Below are 22,288 nucleotides of genomic sequence, written 5' to 3'. Positions count from 1 at the left end.
ATTATTATGATTATTACGTATATATTATTTTCACCGTCAACAAAACACAATACAGAAAGATTAGCTGTTGTTTTTGTCACTGTAGGTTCAATTCATAAACACACCTGAAACCTGAACTCACCCCCAAATTAACTGATAATAGCAGAACAGCAAACTGAGCACAGCCTAATTATTGATAGATGATGATCACAGGACCTGTGAGACAAGAGTGGGAATAGATTCTACCTCAATTTGATTGAATATCACTGTAAACAGGTGTTCATTTCATAAAAATATAAGCATTATTCCTGTTATGGAATGCTGAATCAATATTTATTGATGCTTAGCGTCATTTTATTCAGAATGTTCCATTTGGTTAACTCTTTTATTTGGTTTCTATTCATATAAACTGAGCTGCACCTGCATTGTATTCACTTTATTACTCACAGTAGTTGATCAGGTTTTACTAGATTTTACGGATCGTGCCACGTCTACGCTTATGATGTCAGAGAACCTTTTCTTCACACAAAGTGAAACGTACAGTGGACAGATCGGTTTGAGAGCCATCAGTCAGCTTCCCATGCGGTTGACGGGCTGACGCCGCATCGACCTTTATTTACCCCGACATAACCGGAAAGCTGTAAAGCAACAGAACTTAAAACACACTTCCTGTTAAAATCTACACGTGACGTTTTTATTCAAGTGTATCTGTAAAAATTTTACTTAAAACTCTTGAAAGGAAACATGGTATTTTATTGCTATTATAAACCCAAACACAATTTTAAATATTATTTCTATAAACTACAGAACATAATCATAATCATAATCATAATAATAGCAACAAATAAGCAGATTTGTCTTTATAAACCAACATTGACTAACAGTAACATCAGATAAATAAAGTTATAAAACTCACAATTACAACAAGGGTGTAATTTCAAAACAGCAAGATATACGGACTAACCACAAAAATTACAAAATGTAGAAAAAAACAATTACATGCTTCTCCAGTTTGTTTGGACTGGTCTACTGTGCAGTTTAAACTTAGGCTAAATGTAGCAAAACTTAAATTTCATTTGTTATATTGTTTATTTGTAATGTTTTATTTTGAAGGTAACCCCCGTTTTCTGTGCTCTTCCTGGTATATCCGGCTAGCTTGCCGTTAGCCCCTTAGCTTTCCTGCAATCTCCTCCAATCAGAGCTTCGTGAGTGGAAGTAAGACGCTACGTCCTCGCGCGCAACTGTGGCGTTTGGATTCAACGAGGAAACCAGCAACTTCGGCTGAGTTTCTCGCGGTGAGGAAAAAGTTGGTGGCGCTCGCGAAACTACCAGGATGTGTCCGCGCCTGGGGAGCATCGGAGGGAAAGGGTACGGAAACTTTTGCTCGTGTTGCGGCTCTGTGCGGGGCCACCGCCGTCAGACGCCGCTGTCTTTCTGACTGACAACACTGGCTGCTGTTTGTAGGATTTCCAACATGCCACGCAGGCAGCTAACGTCTCCAAAGATCTAAAAAAGTTGACTACAAACAGGAGGTGGCACTCGCATTATGGCACTTTGACATTTTCTTCATTTAACGCCGGTTCGCCTTTTTTTTACTAATCTGACAATGATGAAGGTCAGGAGATACTTAAGGGGGAGTGGGAGGGTCCTCGCCTTTGTGTTCATTGCCTCCGTCATTTGGCTGCTGTTTGACATGGCTGCGCTCCGCGTGTCATTAAACGACGCGAACAATGTGCTGCTGAAGGAGCGAATACTGAGAGAGAGAGAAATCTTCAAGAAGTCCAAGTTGACTCAGCCGACGAGGAGGGGGTTCAAACACCCCGTGCAGAGGGAGGCCGGGGCGTTTGACTCCGACATCAAACTGTCCCAAGTATACAGAAAGGGCGGCAGGAAGTGGGAGAAGAAACAGTCTGTAGTGTCTTCCTATCGAGATAAAGCTGCCCTCCAAAATGTCACATCAAAGCAGCTTCCTGCAAAGAAAGCTGTAGACCTGGACCTGAATGTGGCCAATTTAGAGGAAAGTAGATTAATAGATGCCTCTAATAAAGGATCTGTAGGAAGTCAGAGGTCACCAGGTGCTCAGGATAATAAACATGATCCCCTACCAACACCACAGAAGAAGCCCAGTGAGGAGGTGGACAAATCTGTGGATGAGCTGGGCGTAAAGACAAATATCAGAACTGGATCACCGCTTCCTGCACCCGAACCCCCCGGCCAGGTTGCTCGAGGCGAGGTTAATGGAGAAAGGGTGCAGCAGGAGACCACCGTCGGAAGGCCGGGCGTGCACAAAGTGCTCTCCCTGGACGCGACTCTGGCCCCCAGAGATGCCAGCGCGGTGGGCCAGTTCGGTCAGGCGGCGCAGGTGGCCAGTGACGAAGACGCGGAGGTGCGGAGGCGATGGGACGAAGGGCACTTTAACGTCTACCTGAGCGACAAGATCCCGCTGGACCGCGCCGTCCCAGACACCAGGCCCGAGTCGTGAGTGTCCGCCTGTGCACGCTGTTAATTGCCGTTCGATTGCAAAGCTGACCTTTGACCTTGCTGTGGTTTTCAGGTGCGCACAGAGCCTGGTGCACGACGACTTGCCTTCCACCAGCGTGATCTTCTGCTTCGTGGATGAGGTGTGGTCCACGCTCCTGCGGTCCGTGCACAGCGTGCTCAACAGGTCCCCACCGCACCTCCTCAAGGAGATCATACTGGTGGATGATTTCAGCAGCAAAGGTAACGTCATCTGAGTGTTCCTCAGGTGGAGTCAGCTGCAACTGAGAACTGTGTAAAGAAGTACATGATAATGATGACAATGATCATGTAATTGTGTTCTGATTGATCACATTATTTTTAAATTCAGAATTTCTTAATTTTAACGATTATTCCAATTATGAATCGATTGACACTTCGTGTTTTTTCACCCGCTCACTGACAGACAATCTGAAGGAGCCGCTGGATCAGTACATGGCCCAGTTTCCCAAAGTGCGGATCGTGCGCCTGAAGGAGCGGCAGGGCCTGATCAGGGCCCGGCTGGCTGGAGCTGCTGTGGCCAAAGGTAGGAGCTGAGAAATACGTGCATTTAAAGCATGAGGCCCCATGGAACGCATGGAAGTTCAGGTCAAAAGACATGCAACTATACATTTTTATTCCATTTTATGAGATTCCTTTATAGATAACAATTATCAATGGTTAGGAACGTTTGTATATGTAATAACTAGCCTTTCCAAAGTGAGCTGTTCTTTACATATTCAACACCGGCTTATCAGGAGCTCCTGATCTGTTACGCAAATACAGCTGCTGAACTGAAGCAGGATGTTGGTTTCCGCTGATGCAGGCGAGGTGCTCACCTTCCTCGACTCCCACGTGGAATGCAACGTGGGCTGGCTGGAGCCGCTGCTGGAGAGGATCTACCTGGATCGCAAGAAGGTTCCCTGTCCCGTCATCGAGGTCATCAGCGACAAGGACATGAGGTGACCGAGTCTGTCCGAGTCACAGGCGCCACTGGTGTCGTATGCGAATGTGTGTGATTGTGATGCCGACTCTGTCCCTGCAGTTATATGCTGGTTGACAACTTCCAGAGAGGCATTTTCAAATGGCCTTTGGTGTTTGGCTGGAGCCCGTTGCCAGCGGAGTACATCAAGAAAAACAACATGACCATCTCTGATCCCATCAGGTGCCTGAAGCCTTTCCACCTTGTTACATTATTTTAATAAAATGTCTAATATTGACTTGTTGTTTTATATATGATGCAATCCCACAGATGTCCGGTTATGGCTGGAGGCCTTTTCTCCATAGACAAAAAGTACTTCTACGAGCTTGGTTCCTATGATCCAGGCCTGGATGTGTGGGGAGGGGAGAACATGGAGATTTCATTTAAGGTCCAGCCCTCGTCTGATTCATAAAAGAGAGGTAGTCTGGGAAATCCCCCGGAGCCCCTCTCACCACAGTCTTTCCAACAGATCTGGATGTGCGGCGGGGAAATCGAGATCATCCCCTGCTCCCGCGTGGGGCACATCTTCCGGGGGAAGAACCCCTACAAGTTCCCCAAGGACCGGCAGAAGACGGTGGAGCGCAACCTGGCCCGGGTGGCCGAGGTGTGGCTGGACGAGTACAAGGACCTGTTCTACGGCCACGGCTACCACCACCTGCTGGACAAGAGGCTGACCGACATCGGCAACCTCACCGAGCAGATTGAGCTGAGGAAGAGGCTGCGGTGCAAGAGCTTCAAGTGGTACCTGGACAACGTGTACCCGGACATGGTCGCGCCGCTGGTCAAAGCCGAGGGCCTGGTACGCGCTCACAATGCTCCGCTTCTGTCCTGTTTGCTGACTGTGAAGCTGTTGTCACCTCCACTGACGATCCTTTAAAGCAGGGAACCGAACAGAGCCTGTGGTTGTTTCCCGTGTGGCAAACAGTGCAGCTGTCTGTGTCAGCCGGCACCCGCTACTGAATTAGCAACAACGGCAGCACTTTGCATTATTTCTTTTTCTTTTTTTTCCCTCCCGCAGGTTTTTAACCGTGGTTTAAGAAAATGCCTTGCTGTGCAGGGAGGCTCTCTGACCTTTGAGACATGTGATCTCAGCAAACAAGTAGGTGCCTGGTTATGATGCATATAATGTATAGTTCACACGACTGAGTGACTTATTATTCAAACTATCCGTACGTTTTCGCAATTATATTTCTCAGTGTTTTTAGTCCATGCCCGGGCTAATTATAGGGGGCGTGACACCAAAATATCCAGGATTAGACCTAGACCAAGACAAACACAGTCGTACGTCTCAGACAGGAGCCAAGCCATGATAAACAAGGGTGGAGTTCAGGACGAGACCAAGAATTTCTGAATGTGGTCTTCCTGGAATCAGCACTGAACCCACTGAGCCACGCTTCAAAATCCTTCAGTCCTGATGGAGCATAGTTCTGTCCCCACCAATCCCCTCTCTCCGTGGTTTTGTTATGCAGAGTCAGCACTTCAATTACACCTGGATGAAGCACGTTCGACAGCAGGAGGTGTGTGTGGCACACCGAGGCGCCGGCACCGGCTTGGCCCTGCAGACGTGTCACAACGTGGAGCCGGAGCTGCGCTGGTTCCACCAGACGTCCAACTCGGCCACGGTACGTTGGCTGCGGGCTTTGCCCCCCTCCTTCCACAAGCAAACATCCTGCTCGCTTTTAATCCACTCGAAGCTCAGTGTTGACTTTGGATGAAAACGCCGGTGCACATGAATCGGGGGAGTGTGTTATTTATTGGTTTTGTTCTCCCCCCCCCCCCCCCCCCCCCCCCAAGGCTGAGCACCTTGTAGCAGGGGTCGCCTCTCACCCCATGTGCCTGGAGGCAGGGCCTCAGAGCGACGCTCCCCGCCTCAGCCAGTGTGAACCCAGCAACGCCTTCCAGAAGTGGCAGTTCACTCACTACCACGTGCAGTGAGGAGGCCGCGACTCTGACGCGTTCAGCGTGAGCTATCGGCCGACCCGACGCCGCGGTGTGGCCTGTGGTCCAGCCTCAGCACTCAGAGCTATCACCAGGAAGTGGGGAACGCTGCAGATGCAGTACTCTGTGCTGTAAAGCATTTGGTTTGGGATGTGCAATGTGTCCAGTGTTCTTTTTTTCCACTCTAAGCGTGAGCTTAACTTGACTAAAGACTTGTGCCAGAAGAAAAGAGAGCATCTCCTTCTTCTATCTTCTCCGCTACACAGAGATGAACCTGTGGTCTGTGACGACAACCTCCATGTGACGAGCTCCTCACCAAACACAAGCATATCACTTCACTACCAAAGAGATGCCTCCACCTGCAGCATAACTGCCTCTAGATTAAGAATATGTTTTGCTTTGCTGGATCTGGATAATGAGTGCAATTTTGTTATGTTGTATAAAATAATAGGTGATATAGTTTATATGGGGTTAAATGCTTATAAATGTGTTGATTTTGTTGGGAAAATTCATTATTTGTCTGATTTTTATTTTTATGTTTTTGCCACTAGGGGGAAGTGTTGAGTCAAATCACCCAATAAACCTGTGCCGTGATCTTTATGCCTAAGAAAGTGACATTAAAATGACAAGACAGTTAACCGCAGGCTTTTTTTATTTGTTATCATTGTTAATCCACCAGTTATCGCGAGTCTGCGTAGTTAATCAGTCCCACATACAGGAACTGTTTCAGCGCTCGGCCTCTGTGGGTTCAGATGTGGAAGCTCTTAATACCAAACAGCATCTTAGATGATGTGGTGAGAAGGATTATGAAGCTCTGAGCTTCTTATTTCTTTAATCTGTTGTACTAATACCTGCCTCGCATAACCAGATATTTTCATGCTAAACTATCTTGTGGAAAACACAGTACTCCATTCTCACTGCTGCATAAGCCGGGGGGGTAACGTGACCTGGGGGGGTTTTAATACGACTTATCTACAAGTGGATAACAACACAGCTGTGAACCATATGGCATCCGTGTACAATCAGCCTCTTTTCAGGAAGCAGGTTTTCCTATCATCCATGTCCGACAGCTTTTCATTTCCTAAAGAGGGCATCGGGACCATCTTGCATATTTACGAGCATGTACTCAAAGTCTTTGATTTTCTGCCGGGTGTTGCCCCTGCGGATCCTGCGGTAGGACACCGTGCTGTATCTGGAGGATGAGAGGTGGTCGAAGGAGCTGCGGTCTCCGGGGCTCTGACCGGACGCCTTGGGCAGAGTGTGGCGGTCATGGAGAGGCCCCGTGGGACCATGGGAGCTGTAGTCCTGCATGGCCTCCTGCTCCTGTTTAAGGTGCCAGTGGCCTGATGTCTGGAGTTCAGCAAGAGGCATTTGATGTTGGAGATTTTCTTCCTCTTGCGTCGTAATTAATATACGTCCTGGAAATAAAATGAAGAGTTGTGTGTTTTGCATTCTATAAACAAGAACCCGTCTCTCTTTTTATTAGTCAGCGATACTGAGCAGCTCTTACCTGCGTCTGATGAAATATGCAGCTTTGACTGTTGTTGCACATCTGGATTTCTGCTCCCTGATTCTGACACATACACGGTTGCAGTTTTTGCTGTCTGCAGAGCATGTTCAGTCAGAGCGAACTGCAGAGACGCCTCATTCTGCATTTCTACATTCCGCTTGTCCAAAAAGGCTTCTGCTCCTGGATCCTGAATCCCCTTCCGCTGCAGCATCAGCTCATTGTGTGCGACACTGTTCACGGGCCGACCGCTTTTTTTTGCACCCAATTCACAGAAGGTGCTTGAATTTCCGCCCTGATTACTTTGGTCCTCGTCGCTGTAGAACACGGAGTCATCGCCCTCCTCCATCACCCACGCGTCGGCCTCCTCCAGCTGATCCAGGGTCTGCAGAGCCCCAGGTGTGACGTCCGCCAACCGGGATGATAGGGCGTGCTCCTCTGCTGCAGCCATCCTCAGGCTCATCAAGGACGCGGGACTTGGCTTCCTCCACTCCATCCGTCGTTTGCTTTCCTCTGTGGTGCCAAACGGCGATCTCAAAAGTTACACAACCTCAGTTGATACTTGAGTATTACCAGCATTCTCGGTCAGCAGCCGGCTTAAGCTCTGCAGTTATGTTCCCCGGGACCATGTTGTTCTGTGTGTGTGTTGAATCACTTGACAACAAGGATTTTGTTGTGGACTCAACAAAGGTTCTTTGTGACTCTGGCCTCTGCATATAGAGTTATTGTCTGTGCTCAGTGACCATTTGAAATCTAAACAAACATTATTTTATACTCTATGCAGCTTTATATGCCATCCTTGATACAAGAGGAAATTTTATACTAATGTTAAGGTTTAATATTTAAATTGTAGGCTTGTAAAATGGTTGGTATAGCACACTACAGAAAACGGGCCTCAGTATAGTACATGGTGAAAAACGTGTCGTAATATATATAATATGTCATCAAATGTATGCATTACATAAAATACTTTATTGATCCCCTAAATTTGTCCTCAGCATCTGACCCTCTGGGGGAGCAGCTCTGCCACACAGCTCCAGAATTACAACAGTATGGGCTTTTGCTTCCCCGGCCAATGGTCCACCCACTGAGGCAATACTTCACCTCTAAAAAGCAAGTTGTCTTATAAATATTTTACATTTTATCAGCAAAAATGTGTAACTATATTTAATATTGATGGTCTGTGCCCAGAGAAAACAGGAAAAATGGAAGTAATATGTGTTGTGGCTGAAAATGGACATACCCTACAACACCCACAATGCATTGCACTCTGATGATTCACCTGAGCTGCCGTGATTGGACCTACCTGCTGTTTAGCTCCGCCCCCTCTCAGCCTGACTGTTGCTGGAGCAGGTACAGAAAAAAACAGGAAGCACTAGTTGTAGTCTGTGAGGGCATTGCAATCAATGAGATGTCTCAGAGGACTTCTGCAGAGGAATAAATTATAACTTAGCTATCATTATAACTGCATAGAATATATGGAGGAATGTGAGTCTCCCATCTTTAAATACTACTTGAAATGATTCTTAAAATACTACCCGAGATAATTCAGGTCAACCCCCATTGAAAAAAGTTTTTCTTTAAGCTACCAGGCCACAATATAGTATATAGTAAAGTATGTACTGAAAAAATTGTTGTGGTATATGATATTGTCAAAGGTTTTCCATAGTATAATGTGGTGAAAAACATTTTAGTATAGCCTTAGTAGTATGTGATGAAGAAACTGTCTTCATCACAAAAAGCATATTGTTTAAAATACATTATTGTATATAGTATGTGATGAAGACAAAATGTCACAGTATGTTGTCAAAAATATGCCTTACTATATGTACTATGTGGTGAAAAATATGTTCAGTAGGTCATCAAAATCAGGCCTTAGTATAGTACAGTATGTGGAGGAAATGAACATCATAGTATAGTGGGTGCTGACAAAAGTGTCATAGTATTAGTATTAGTGTTAGTGTTAGTATTGTGCTGTGTTACATCTAGATTGAAATAGTCAAAATATTTTAATCTAGATGCAACAGCCTTTTAAAATGTCTCTAGATCTTTGAGTCAATTAAAATAATAATAATAATTCTGCTTCTTTTACCTACTGAGCTACCAAACAATTTAAAGGTGACTTCTACCAGTTTTTAGTTTTGCTAAAACGTCTGCTTTTTTATGATTTGTTAAATGTAGTCATAACTGAGCACAGGGAGCAGCAGGAAATGAGAAAGTTACACCTGCAGCAGGGTTTATTTTTACCATAACGTGTTGTTGTTTGTGAGTAACACTTGATGACATGATTACACGTTTCCGTCTCAAGATGCAACTTCAGAACAGTTGTGTCGATGGGTTTGCAGAACATCACGAGTTTATTACATTTCAAAAGGAGCCTTTTACACGCAAGAGGTCGAGCTCTGAAAACCTGCCATTATCAACACAAGTCGTCCATGCAAATGCTTGTAAATTTAGGATTTACACGAAACCGTTTCAGGGTTCTTGCAGCGTGAAAGCAAGCTGTCTGCAGCCTGGGAGCACGTTGGGAGATGAAAATAGGTAAGTAGTGCTCTAATACCCACATCCTGTTTTGAGCTGAGCAGCCATCTACAGCTCTGGGTTTTGGTTTTGAGCCCGTGAATGTGACAGAGTTGGTGTTTTTTTTTGTTTTTTGTCAGTAAAAAAAATGAATGGTATTTAGGTCATGATCACCTCAACATGCTACATGAATGCATTTCAGCCAGTCCTTGTTAATGCTGAGCACATCAAAAATGGTATATGTGGAAAAGAAATGCTGTTTGTCTTCAAGTTAGTAGGATACATAGTTTCATCTGTTGTACGTTACACTGTTACACTGTCACACGTACATTCATTCGTTCAGAGTCAGAACGCTTTACATCCCTGTAATGCTTTTGTGCCGTGAGTCTGAGCCGAGCACGAGCCGCGTCCTCCTGAGCGGCTCCGGAGCCTCCTGGGTTCGCTTTGACCCCGACAAATGCCAGGTGCCGAACCGGTACCGCAACCTTTCAAGCGGGCGAGAACACGGCAGAGTCTGCTTGCTTGTGTCAAGTCAGTGAGTGTGCGTTGCCGCCTCCTCCTCCTCCACCGACCGCTGGAGTCCGGGGATCAGCTTGAGGATGTGCTTGCGGACGCTCGCGCGCCGCGTCTTCCTCGGCAGCGTCCCGAACAGGGACGAGATCCTCGTCTCCTCCCAGGACGGGGAGAGGGACGAGCTGCTGCCGGCCAGGCTGGAGCTGCTGGAGCGGCTGAGCGTCTGGTGGTGGTGGTGGTGGCCGGAGGAGAGCCTGCTGAAGGGGTCCTGCGTGGGGAAGTCCCGCGGGAAGAAGCAGCTCTCGTCGGTGACGCAGGCGGCGCTGCAGGGGCTGGGGGAGTTCGGGTCCCCGAACACGCTGACCTGGTCGCTGTCGTCCGTCATCGCGCTCCTGTAGCTGCTGTCGCTGGAGAAGCGCCGCCCGCCGCGGCCCGCGGGGGGGCTCAGCGGGGAGTCGGCGGGCGCGCGGAGGCCGCCGTCGTTCAGGTTGCCTGGAATCACAACAACGGCGACAGTAAGCGCGAGCGGGCGATTCAATACTCAGGGGAAGTCGTTATTCAGAAGTGATGGTGGAACAGAAGCGGCCACGGCCGTGGGAGCGGAAGCTCTGCGGCCTCGCAGCTGAGGCGACTCTCTCACCTCGCATCAGACGTCTTTCCTGTGATGTGAGCGCCTGAAGCTCCACCAGCTTCTCACGAAGCGTTTGCTGCGCAGACGAAAACAACACGCCACGGTTAGACGTCCGGCTCGCGCACGTAATCGCTGCATACAAATCGTGAGAAAGTTCGAGCCCTTCGCGGGAACGGGGGCGCGGAGACGCACCTTGAGCAGGTTCATCCTCTTCTCCAGCTCTATCTGCTTCACCACGTTTCCACACACCGTCTCCATCCTGCGATCGGAACGGGTTCACATCATTACAGACGCCTTCCATTATCAGCATGAACGCGTTTTACTGCTGCCGTGACTCACTTCAGGCTGTTGGTGGATTCTCTGATCAGATCCAGGATGTGCTGATGAGACAGTCCTTCGATGCTGGCCCCGTTGATTGTGACAATAACGTCTCCTAAATCAAACGAAAATCCCCACGGGGAACAGTCATGAGGTCGTCTTTTAAAAACGCGTGACACGCGACATGTTTGTTCGTCTTGGGACGTTTTTTGCCACGTCGCGGGGGCCGTGCGTGTTGCAGGAGTCGCGGGTTCACCTGCGGTCAGGCCGGCGCTCTCGGCAGCGCTGTCGTCCTGCACCGTGCACACGAACGTGCACATCTCCACCGCAGAGCTGTTCTTCAGCTGCAGGCCGTACGTCTGCAAAGCAACACATGCGTGAGGGAGCTGCGACGACCGCGCGTGCCCTGTTATAATAATGAGGAAGTTCGGCCGTGCAGGTGCTCGGTGATGGTGTTAAAACCTTAAGAGGCTTTACCTGAATTTCAAAACCAAAGGTTTCGTTGTCCTGCTTTTCCAGTACAACCGTGGTCCTGTGCAAGTAGACGACGCAAAAACAAGTCAATAAATATTGTTGAGCAAATTAAAACACCCAAACATGATATATGGCGTATTATATATTGTACCTTGTTGGGTCTGAGTAGTCAACCAGTGAGTTGGAGGTTTGTTTAGGCTGCAAAAAGGAGAAATGATGAGTTCCTCTTTAAAACAGCACAACAGATCAAAGTTTGACATCTTTCTACAATGATTGTATTGTGTTACATAACTAAAAGGTATAAAATAGTTAGAGGCAGCTGCAATAAAGGAGCTGCTGCAATGTTGCCGCACAGCTGGTGGTAAATCAGTGACTAAATAACGACTGCATTATAAAATTATAATCTGCATCGTGCATGATTTCCAGCCTGCATGGCAACTTGCATTGCTGTTTCTCGTCCAGCGGTTTGCTGTTCTTTGTCCAGCTGTGCATCCAGCTGTGGCCTCACCTTGCAGCCTCGGGGCTGGGAGCCCGTGCTCTGCCGGTGCCGCTCGCCGCTCCCCCTCAGCGAGCGCCGGTACCACAGGGAGCTCTTCTTCTTGTGGGCGTTGTCCAGGATGTAGGCGTCCTGGCTGCCCTGGCGCCGGAGCTCGTTGGAAGTCATGTCGGACCCGGGCGTCGGACTGGTCCTCAGAGCGGCATCGCGTTGCTGCCGCAGCGTCTCCGGCGGTTGTGCGGCGCCGCCCCGCTGCGCCGCCTGAAGAGAAGGTGTCAAAGCGGAAATCCACCTCATGTGATCTTTGTGGTGAACTCGCATCTGCAGGCTCACATACCTACTTTCCTGTATATGGCTTTTTTTGTTCTCTTTCTCGAGAAAGGCCGACGCGCTGTTGTATGAAGGAAAGGAAGACGAATGTTAGGGCTCTTCTGTATAAATCCCCTTCAAACAGTCCCCTTTCTCTTTTTGCAGCCGTAGCGATCTGTTCGGATATGAGCTTTGCACAAACAGGCTTCCAGCGTCACTCGCCCAGATTTCCCCATTGGGCTAATCTGGGGTTGGTACCAAGCAGCGAGGCGGCTTTGGCTCTGGGTTGGTGTCATAAATGGCCAGTATGGGTCACTGGGCCGGAGGCAGCAGACGTGTTAAACAATCAAGCACACGCACACGCACACGCACACGCACACGCACACGCACACGCACACACACACACACACACACACACACACACACACACACACACACACACACACACACACACACACACACACACACACACACACACACAGGCCCTATCCAGGCATTCAGATACACAGGCCACTCATCTTCCACTCTACTGCATCTATTTCTATGTATTTCTGGACCGTCTGGAGCCCAGATACCTCCAGACTAGAGCTCATCCACGTTGCATCAGAGCTCAGTTAAATAGAATAGAGGTGACCGCTGGGTTAAAATGAAACTAAAGTAACTACATGACTTTTGTCTACCAAGAGTTTTTGCTTAGTTTTGTGGCTGTGTGGAAAGTCCTGCCTGTCCTCCTGTAAGTGACACGCTGGGACCTCGTCGTGGGTGGAAGGCATCTGTTCGAGCCGCTCACAGCAAAAACCTCAGGGCGTTGACTCATCCGTGTAGCGCGATGTCCTCGGTGACACGGCGCCGCTTCCTTTGTCTAACGGACAGGCACTCATCACCGACGGTGCGCACACAAATAAGACGAGGCAGCTGGGAAATGACTGGGGATGATTCATGTCAGTTTGGGTGAAACCGTGAAGAGCCAGATCGGCTCAGATAAAAAAGAAAAACGCGCTCAGCAAATCACAACTGCAGCGTGAGACGTTGCACATTAGTGGAAAACGCTTTAGTTTATTGGCCTATTTCTCTCGCGGCCACTTGTGTCTATACGCAGAATAAATACAGGTACAACGCGACGTTCGCATCTGAGCACAGAAGAAGAGTTTCACACGATTCAGGTGTGTGGATCAAAACGAGGCGAGGCTTCGACGAAAGCAGCGTCCCATGACTTCTTTATGTCGTGCACGAGAATGAATAGAAAAAAAAGACACCGGTCAGAAAGTGCACGTGGTGATCGCGTCTCTTTGGAGTCGCACACGTCCCACCAGTCTCAGTGCTGCAGAAGGTGATGGAGCGGGTCATCTCCACGTCACAGGTGCAAAAAGCTTCATTCGCGCAGGTCCAGGTCAATTTCACTGCAACAGAGTCCAATGACGTCACCTCACGTGACTTGAAGGAACAGGCCGCCGTACGTTCAGCCTCTTTAACAAGCGGCAACGCTGCTGGTGCTACATCCAATAATTGTTCCTGTGAGTTAAATACTGAGCTGAGCATGAGAAGAAGCTGGTCATTAGTTAAAAAGCCTTGTTTGATCTGCAGCACCGGTTTCACAGCTCCACAATTACTACAAGGACGAGGCAGAGTATTTGAATGAAGGATCATTTCACGTGATATGAGACACACACTGCACAGACAGATGGAGTACAGATTGACATTTTCCATAAACCTGTTATGAAAAGGTCTCTTTTGTGCATTGTTATTCTTATGCTTTATATTTTTTAACTTGTTCTTGCTGCTGTGAATAACCAGACACATTACAGACACATTGTGACTTTTCCCTCTTAAAACAGAAACACGTTGAAGCTACAATTAGCCGCACTGAAAGCTGCTTGCCTTAATATTAGCTGTGGGCCTATTTAAACAGCGACGCAAATCAATAGCATGCTTCCAGTGTGTGCAGAGACATCTGAGAAAACAAAACACACTTTTTCACATTCACAAATCATTCAAACGTCAGAGAGCAGCTCTTCTTAGGAAGTGAAAGCTTTATGTGTGCAAAACGTATAGTAGCGGCTGGTAACTGTACTTCTCTCTATACTAAGGACGAACCGTCACAGCGCCAGACGTCCCAGGGGCCGTTACAGTCAACAGATGCTTCCAAACCACAGATCTTCTGAGGTGCGTGTGTGTGTGTGTGTGTGTGTGTGTGTGTGTGCGTGCGTGCGTGTGTGTGTCCGACTAGAGGAAGACAACCTGCAGGACGCCATCATCCACTAGTTGGGTTTTCAGTTCCGTGTGTCGACCTTCCCACAGGTCACTCATTCACCTGTGTGATTGTCGGTTTGCTACGGGTTATGGCACAACAGTATCACAATGTGCAACTTCAAGCTTCGGGCACTTAAATGTGTGAGGTAGCAAATAAATTACATGTATATACAATAAACACGCTCTCCTTTTATATGGCTCGTCCTGTGACGGCTACAGCTGGCGCCTGATCCGAGGGCGGGGCCTGAGCGGTCTGTTCTCCCCCAACGGGTCCGGTTCTCCCCCGCCGGGTCCGTCCACGTCGGCCTCGTCGCACCGATGCCTGCACAGATGCTCGTCTCCGGGGGCGCCGCGTCCGCCTAGTCCTTGACGTCCCTGACGACGGGCAGCTGCGAGGCCGTCTTCTTGACGCGCAGGGCGGTGAGCCGCGCGGCGGGGTTGGCGTACCAGCACTCGCGCATCAGCTTGCCCATCACGCGCATCGCCTGGAGACAACAACGCACATCCAGGCGGTAATGAATAGGTAGAAAGTCGTGGATCGATCACAAAGGGGTGACGCGATCGACCGTGATATTAAGCTGCGATCCACCGTGGGTTCTGATTTTAGTGTTAGTGGGAATTATAAACCACTTGCTTGTTCAGTCTTCAAAGAAACACATTATCTGATGGCACACTTCAAAACGATTTCTATCTACATTTCACTCGTCCTGTTTCGGATTACTTTCAAATCAGTTCCACGTCGTGTTTCGCTGAGTTCAGCACAAACCGAGCGTGTTACATCTCGCACGCGGCCTATAGCTAACTATACACGACGGCAGCCTCAGGGCTCCTTCTTTGGCTCTTGTGGTCTTTCTAACAAGGTCTCGTCTGCAGTCCGTCAGCAGAAACGGTCGCGTGTGAAGCTGCGTTCTCACCTCAGAGCTCTGCCACTGGTTGGGGACGCTGGGTCTGAGTTTCTGATCGCACACCACCTTCCTCATGTCCTCGACGGACGGATCTGAAGGCACCAGATCGTAGTAAGGCAGCTGGAAATCTTCATGAAGTCCTGTGAAGGAGGGTTTGATTATGACCGGGTCCAGGACGCAAGAATGGTGGAATTCTTGTCATTTCAGCACAGCTTTGCTGACGATTTGTCCATTGAATATTTCTATGAATGACCTCATATGTGTCGCTAATGTACTAACGTACCCCTAACAGAGCATCTTCGGGCCAGTTCCCAGAACACCAGGCCCAGCGAGTAGATATCCGCCCGCTTGAATGACTCAAAGCTATTCATATTGATTGTCTCATCCAGGATCTCTGGAGCCATGTACCTGCAGAGGACAAAATGATTAAGGACTAATTTAGGAAATAAAAAGAGTTTCCTTAATCTTTTTTTCTTGTGCGCGTGTGTGTGAGGGGGCGGAATTGCAAACTACAGACGAAAACAAGCTAAATGTGAACATAAACGACAAGAACATTCATGCACAAAATGTTGTTTTTTAAATCTTTTTATATGGAAAGATTCTGAGAGCGCCTGCAATGCCTCCATTCGTCCACTAGGGGTCAGCAAAGAACTAGAACATGTGAGTCAACGCCTTCTCGTTCATAAATTACATCATTCACCATGTTGCCCAGTCTTGTGCTCAGCCTTTGTTTTACTCTTTTGCTTTCTTATGTTGAATACAGTGAGTTTCAGAATGTTTATAGTTCTTCCATTATCATTAACACAAACAGTAATAGGAAAACATAAACAAACGAAATTAAAGCAAAAATGTGAGAACTCTGGAAAACACAACATACTTTTTCCATTGTGTGAGTGTGCGAGTGTGTGTCCAACCTCTTGGTTCCCACCCTGTGGTTGGATGGTATGTCTACGGTGTTGGTGGTGGAGTCGTGTTTCACAGCCAAACCCAGATCTGCAATGACCGCTGTGCCGTTCTTCTTCACCAGGATGTTTTTAGACTTTAGGTCCCTGTGAGCGATAGCAGGCTTCCCTGGGAGACGACAGCAGACACAGCGTTTCACAGACTGGTTCAGAGGTGGGGGGTGCAGCAGGACGTGGACCAGTGTTTTATAGATGCTGTATTTACCCTGCGTGCCAATGATTTCCATGTGGAGATGTGCCAGGCCGCTGGCTATGGACAAGGCCAGGACGACCATGCCCTCCACTGACACCGTGTACCTGTTGAGGTAATCGTACAGGGAGCCGTGCTCATGGTACTCGGACACCAGCCAGAGCTGAGTCCACGAGCCGTTATCTGCAGCACACAGCAAACGAGACGGTCAAGATGAGGCGTTAGAGCTGAACGATGAAAGGCTCATTAGGAGGTTAAAGCACCTTTGTTGTCGGCGGCGATGAACCCCAGGATGTTGTCATGCCTCAGCATGATGGTCTGGTAAATCTCCGCCTCGCGGAACCAGGACCTCTCGTCCCTGGAGGAGAATATCTTCACCGCCACGTCCTCTCCTCGCCACTTGCCCCTCCACACCTCGCCGAATCGCCCCTTCCCAATGGTCTCCTGCAGGACGATGGTCCGAGCGATGGTTCTCTGGACCAGCAGCGGGAGGCCTGCGGAGGGCGAGACCATGTGTGTGAGGTCCAATCAATCAATCAATCAATCAATCAATCAATCAATCCATCCATCCATCCATCCATCCATCCATCCATCCATCCATCCATCCATCCATCCATCCATCCATCCATCCATCCATCCATCCATCCATCCATCCATCCATCCATCCATCAATCAATCAATCAATCAATCAATCAATCAATCAATCAATCAATCAATCAATCCATCCATCCATCCATCCATCCATCCATTCATCCATCCATCCATCCATCCATCCATCCATCCATCCATCCATCCATCCAGCAGAACACGTGCTCCCTCACCTGAGCCGGAGCCTGAGGTGCTCATGTCGTAGATCAGATCTTTGAGACACTTGTCGGGCGACATGAGCACCTGGTCATCCAGGGGCTCCTCGGGGTCCTGCTTGCAGGCCCGGGCGTAGGCGCAGCGGTGGCCCTGCACCAGCAGGACGCCGGCCAGGACGCCCACGCACAGCAGGCAGGACGGCACCAGGATCAGCAGGGCGAGCTGCAGCCGGCTCCAGCCGGGCTCCTCGGGGCTCACTGGCAACGCAGCAGCGGGAGTCGGGTTAGTGGGCCGCGGAATCACACAGGGAGGAACACAGGAACTGCAGTTCTGTTCTCACTAAGCTTCCAGTGACCGTTTGCGCCCTCTAGTGGACGTTACTTATAGTATTATAGCTGTACGGGCCAAAAAAACAACCTCTCAGTACATTACAGCTGATGTGACACTATGCTGACTAGTCTGTAGCACTACTTGTCTCAAGTCATGACATAATGACGTAATCATAATCACTCAATACGTGACACAGACTGAACAAATCCTAACAGGTTCTGATCCACAGCGGGTGAACTGACAGAACCTGTAAAAAACATCCCCGACCTTCACTCCGTGTGTGGGTGGACAAGGGAAAATCTCAACCCAAACAAAAATAGCACGGTGGGCAGGAGCTAATGCTCTAATACTGTAATGCTGCGTGAACGCAGTCATCGCCTTATTGAATCCTACGCGGATGTGCCACGATTCGCACCCAGGCTGAAGCACAGTCACGGAGCAGGAATTGCAAAAGCCGAACCAAATGAAGGGTTGCGTTCGGCCACAGGTCCTCACCTCAGACGTGCAACATCTGCAGATGGCGACACCGCGTGCTGAACCGCGCCACACTTTCTTAAGACATCTTTGACCTTTTGCCTAAATCCATCCTGCGTTGTGTCCAACTGCAGACGTGATGCAAACCGAGGCCTCGCTCTCCTCTGGCCCAGTCCCCACAGAACTTCTACCAGTAATCTGGAGCGGGCCTGCATCGGTAGTTGTTTAAATTCAGCCAGATTTGCATCCAAGGAGGTTCTATTGCATCTTTTAGCACCTTTTATCTCATTGTTTGGGTTTCACACCCTGCACCTCCACTGATTGGACTCATCTTTTTGTACATTATGTACAGTATACAGGTGAGAGCGATCCTCCTCCGCCGCCCAGCGCACACACTCAACTGGCAGCAGGACTCCACGCCTGACTAAGTATTTATTTATAAGTCGAGGGAGGGAGGGGGAGGATCGCCAACGCCGTCATAGCCTCTGCCAGATTTGTTATGTCACAGGATCTAGTCGGATCAGCCTGCACCTCGTCTCGCCGGTGCTAGAATGAGTGGGAAATCCCACACTGACTGGACCGGCGCTGGTGCCGACGCGAACCCGCCTCCCGGCGGGGGGGGTGGGGGGGGCCCACCTGGGTGCAGGCGCAGGGTCTCGTTGTTGCAGAAGTCGGTGAAGCAGCAGCTCCTCTTGGACACGTTCCGGGAGCTGTAGCAGAACACCTGGCCCTTCATCTCGGCCGGCGACAGGCAGGACCGGTCCGTCTCCTCCTTCCCGTCCACCAGCATCACCGAGTTCCAGCAGGCGCCGTCGGCCGCCGTCTCGCAGGTGCGGTTGGCGCACAGCTGGCACGCGCACCTCAGGCCTGAAACACAGCAGCGGGTCAAGGTGCGGCGGGTGTCGGGGAGGGGGGGGGGGGGGGGGGGGGGGCGCTGTGGGCCACAGATTGGGCCCAGGGGGGGTTCTTTGGCTCCTCGGCAGCGGGACGCGGCCGTTACGCAAGACGGGCCGTGCTCCGAAACGACTGGAGGTGGAGGAACCGGTGTAATGCCTCTTATTTTAACACCCAGATAATCCTGTGTTCTACTTAGGGCCGCTGTCATGCTTTGTTTGATAAGAGCGTGAGTCATTAATAAACCAGGCAGACGTGCAGGTACACAAAGGCCACTTCCACCACAGACTCACAACTCAAACCCAAAACACGCCTTAAAAAAAGGCCGGTTGATGCAGAAATCCAAAACATTCAGACCTTGTTAAGTCACCGTTGAACAGATTCAAGAAGCTTCAAAATCCCCATTTCAGTCCAAGGTAAAGAAAACTAAAGGAATGTTTTACTGTGAACGTGCCTCATGTTTGTGAACTGCAAACAATATTTAAGAGGGAACAAAGCTCAAGCGCTGCAGCTTCATTGATCGTGACAGAACTTAATCAGTTACTTGTTGTGTGTTTTTCATAGAAACCTGTATCTGTACAGTGACAAACAATCACGGCTCAGCTCTTTCTGATCCTCCACGGAGGCCCGTCCATATTTTCTATTGGTTTTGTGTTGTCAAGATCCCTCGGCTGATGTCCTTGTGAGTTGGGCCTGTCTTAAAAATACCATTTTTGTATTAGAAATGCCAAGTAAATATTATCCAGCGATTCAATCGGGCACAGATATATTAATAAAGGGACCAAAGCGCTGACTAGCCCTGATCTGTGTGAAGCCGTGCGAGGTCGAAAGCAGGGTCATTCTGACCACCTGAGGTCTGGAAGTGACGCAATCTGACATATACTGAGCAAACACTGCAAACAAGCATCTTCTCCAGATGTTTGACAAAGAACCAACCACTGTGCAACTGGGATTTGTGTATCATATACAACGTATCAACTTGGCTCCCTCACATGTTTGGTCCAGACCTTCCAGCCTCAATCGAGGGATTAAAAAAAACCCTTGATCTGACCGATCGGACGTTCCCACCGTTCACAGACGCACTTCCACCGCGGCTGCAGCGCCAGCGGGCGACTGACCCGCAGCGTCCCCGTTACATGTGACCTCATATTGACCGTGAAGTCAAAGGTTCGTTATCTCTGCACGGTTTGACACACGGAACGAGCCACAACAAACAGAACAGGCGGAGCAACGACAAGCAGAGATCGATAAAAGTTAAGACAAAGTCTTACGCTGTTCGACTATGGAGATCGACTGTAAGCTGCAGCAGCAGAAGTGCACGGCTGAATATTTCATATTTCATGAGTCATCACTTCAGTTTCTAAGTCAATGCTCTTAAACTTAAAAGTACAGGCAACTCAAATGCGTCACTGATAATAATGCGTCCATCACAACTGAACTCTGTCCCAGAGATGCTCCGTGAAGTGGACGTGAACCCTTTGTTCTGAGATAATGGCCGTGGAGCGAAGGACCGACGAACAAAGACGCCGTGATTGTTCCGCGACGGCGCAGCTGGAGGAGAGTTTGCAGAGGTGCCGCGCAGCCTCCGTTCGTATCGTGCCGTGAACGCACGGTAGTGATGAAGTAGTGAAGTAGTAACAGCACTTTACACTGATGAGACGCTTGTCTCCCTCCGAAACCACTCTCAGCTTCAATAAAAGAACACGTGAGAAAAACACTCTGCTCATTAGAGAGACTTTGTCTACATTTATATTTAACTCTAGACAATAAAAGAAAGGCAATTACGCGTGGTTCTGTCTCCGCGGGGTGTAAACGTCCGTTACCTCACCTGCTCGCCTCGTGTTTGGTCTGGACCCAAAGCAGCCGAGCCCATGGCTGTCTGGACCTTTATTAGGCGGACGAGCCTTCAGTCACGCCGTTCTCCAGGAGACACGGCGTGAATGCACTCCGAGCGGTGTGTGGAGACTGAGCAACAGGTGGAAATTATAAGACACAGCTCCCAATGACATAGACGCATCACCGGCCTTCATAAAGTATGCAGGAGATGTCAGAAAAGGGATGAAATGTGGAAATAAAAGCTTCTTATATAGTATCATACAGTCAAGACAAGCCCAACAACAACTACTGGTCATCCTCAAGCTGAAAATGCAGAAAAAGCTTGTCCACAGGTAAATCTAGAGTTGACAACAAACACCACTATCCTTAAACCACAGGTCCGTTATATCTGCCTGTCATTCATAGATCCACTGTTCTAAAATAATACCCATTTAAACTCTACTGTCCTGTAGACGAGCCAACATGTTGCGTGACTGATCTCAGCCAAGTAGTAAACAATACTAATAAGGTATTTTATCCTATTTTTAAGTTTATTAATTGAGCTTTTGTTAAATCCGCACTTAAACAACCGAATAAACTGTTTATGTAATTTCTTCCACGCTGAATCTAACGGTTTTGACAAGCGCAGCCCTAACAGCGCTGGCCGCTGACTTCCGTTAAGCCCGTAGCACCGTCGGCCGCCGTACCTGCAGTCAGCTGGGCGACGCACAGGACGATCAGCGCCGCCTGGACGCTCCGCTGCCCGGGACGAGCCATGGCCAGAGCCGCGTCCGCTCCCTGTCGCCGCCGACGCACCTCGTTCACGCGGCTACGCCACGGGCGGGCGCGACGTCGCGCGCATCGCGGCGGAGTTCCGACGTGCCACGCACAGCGCCCACGGACACGGACGCGGTCACGGAGCGAAGGGGGAAAAGTGCGAAAACGCGGCGAGAGCGTCGCTCCGCCTCCGTCGACGGGAGCGTAAGAGGATTAGCGCCGCGGACCTCTGATGAAGACATGTGAATGGGAGTCTGAGCGGAGCGCGTCTTGCGCATTCATTTAACCGCTGCGCGTCCGGCGCCGCCTCCGCCTCCTCTCTGTCCACTGAGGCGTCAGCGCTCGCTCATTTACAGCGAACCACGTGGGATTCCTCACGTTACGCTACGTAGTTTATTGTAATACTATTTGATGGATGCTCTGACTCGAATAAATAGTCTGCGGCCAAAGAGCTCACGGTGGATTAAACGCCGCCCTTGTGAAAGCACCGGGTTTGGACTATGTACCTGTGAAAAACCCACGTTCTCTCCGAGCATAAAAGTTGGCTGCACGCGCACCTGCACACAGGACGTTATTTACAGCAGGCCATAAGTGACCGAGTGGCTGTTCCTGCTCCATAGCAACGTCAGGTGCCAGCGTGGCCATGCAGAGAGGGTGCAGGGGTGAGCGTAATCCCAAGGGCTGCAGGGGGAAAACACAGGGCCCGAGAGGAACATTCACAGCT

The 22,288-nt window shown here is 49.4% G+C and overlaps 4 protein-coding genes across 6 annotated transcripts; 1 reads left to right on the top strand and 3 right to left on the bottom strand.

The window, feature by feature from the left end:
* Positions 1 to 1,135: 1,135 nt before the first annotated feature.
* Positions 1,136 to 6,033, top strand: LOC114847519 (polypeptide N-acetylgalactosaminyltransferase 5). Its single transcript, XM_029137356.3, has 10 exons — positions 1,136 to 2,457; positions 2,534 to 2,700; positions 2,903 to 3,022; positions 3,302 to 3,437; positions 3,521 to 3,640; positions 3,728 to 3,845; positions 3,927 to 4,256; positions 4,476 to 4,556; positions 4,927 to 5,079; positions 5,252 to 6,033. Exons 1-10 carry the CDS (start codon positions 1,586 to 1,588, stop codon positions 5,390 to 5,392), a joined length of 2,238 nt encoding a protein of 745 aa, XP_028993189.1. The 5' UTR covers positions 1,136 to 1,585; the 3' UTR covers positions 5,393 to 6,033.
* Positions 6,030 to 7,553, bottom strand: LOC114847520 (uncharacterized). The gene is made up of 2 exons (XM_029137357.2): positions 6,906 to 7,553; positions 6,030 to 6,813 (listed from the first exon to the last, which is right to left on the bottom strand). Exons 1-2 carry the CDS (start codon positions 7,396 to 7,398, stop codon positions 6,470 to 6,472), a joined length of 837 nt encoding a protein of 278 aa, XP_028993190.1. The 5' UTR covers positions 7,399 to 7,553; the 3' UTR covers positions 6,030 to 6,469.
* A 1,568-nt stretch (positions 7,554 to 9,121) lies between these two features.
* On the bottom strand, positions 9,122 to 12,542 carry cytip (cytohesin 1 interacting protein). Of its 2 annotated transcripts, XM_029137828.3 has the most exons (9): positions 12,192 to 12,529; positions 11,867 to 12,115; positions 11,510 to 11,556; positions 11,362 to 11,416; positions 11,141 to 11,243; positions 10,906 to 10,999; positions 10,759 to 10,825; positions 10,576 to 10,642; positions 9,122 to 10,427 (listed from the first exon to the last, which is right to left on the bottom strand). In XM_029137828.3, exons 2-9 carry the CDS (start codon positions 12,020 to 12,022, stop codon positions 9,955 to 9,957), a joined length of 1,062 nt encoding a protein of 353 aa, XP_028993661.1. In that variant the 5' UTR covers positions 12,023 to 12,115; positions 12,192 to 12,529; the 3' UTR covers positions 9,122 to 9,954. The 2 variants fall into 2 exon arrangements, with proteins under 2 accessions (XP_028993661.1, XP_028993660.1); XM_029137827.3 differs by having other exon boundaries at positions 11,867 to 12,542.
* An 849-nt stretch (positions 12,543 to 13,391) lies between these two features.
* Positions 13,392 to 21,891, bottom strand: LOC114847398 (activin receptor type-1C). 2 transcript variants are annotated; one of them, XM_029137078.2, is made up of 10 exons: positions 21,667 to 21,891; positions 21,495 to 21,616; positions 18,715 to 18,945; positions 17,292 to 17,531; positions 16,734 to 16,964; positions 16,486 to 16,653; positions 16,233 to 16,389; positions 15,602 to 15,726; positions 15,328 to 15,458; positions 13,392 to 14,898 (listed from the first exon to the last, which is right to left on the bottom strand). In XM_029137078.2, the coding sequence occupies exons 1-10, from the start codon at positions 21,840 to 21,842 to the stop codon at positions 14,773 to 14,775; spliced, it is 1,707 nt and encodes a 568-aa protein (XP_028992911.1). In that variant the 5' UTR covers positions 21,843 to 21,891; the 3' UTR covers positions 13,392 to 14,772. The 2 variants fall into 2 exon arrangements, with proteins under 2 accessions (XP_028992911.1, XP_028992910.1); XM_029137077.3 differs by having other exon boundaries at positions 21,495 to 21,887.
* Between the last annotated feature and the right edge of the window lie 397 nt (positions 21,892 to 22,288).

Source organism: Betta splendens, chromosome 21 (assembly GCF_900634795.4).
Source record: "Betta splendens chromosome 21, fBetSpl5.4, whole genome shotgun sequence".
NCBI lineage: Eukaryota > Metazoa > Chordata > Actinopteri > Anabantiformes > Osphronemidae > Betta > Betta splendens.
This window is presented reverse-complemented; position numbering and strand designations above follow the sequence as displayed.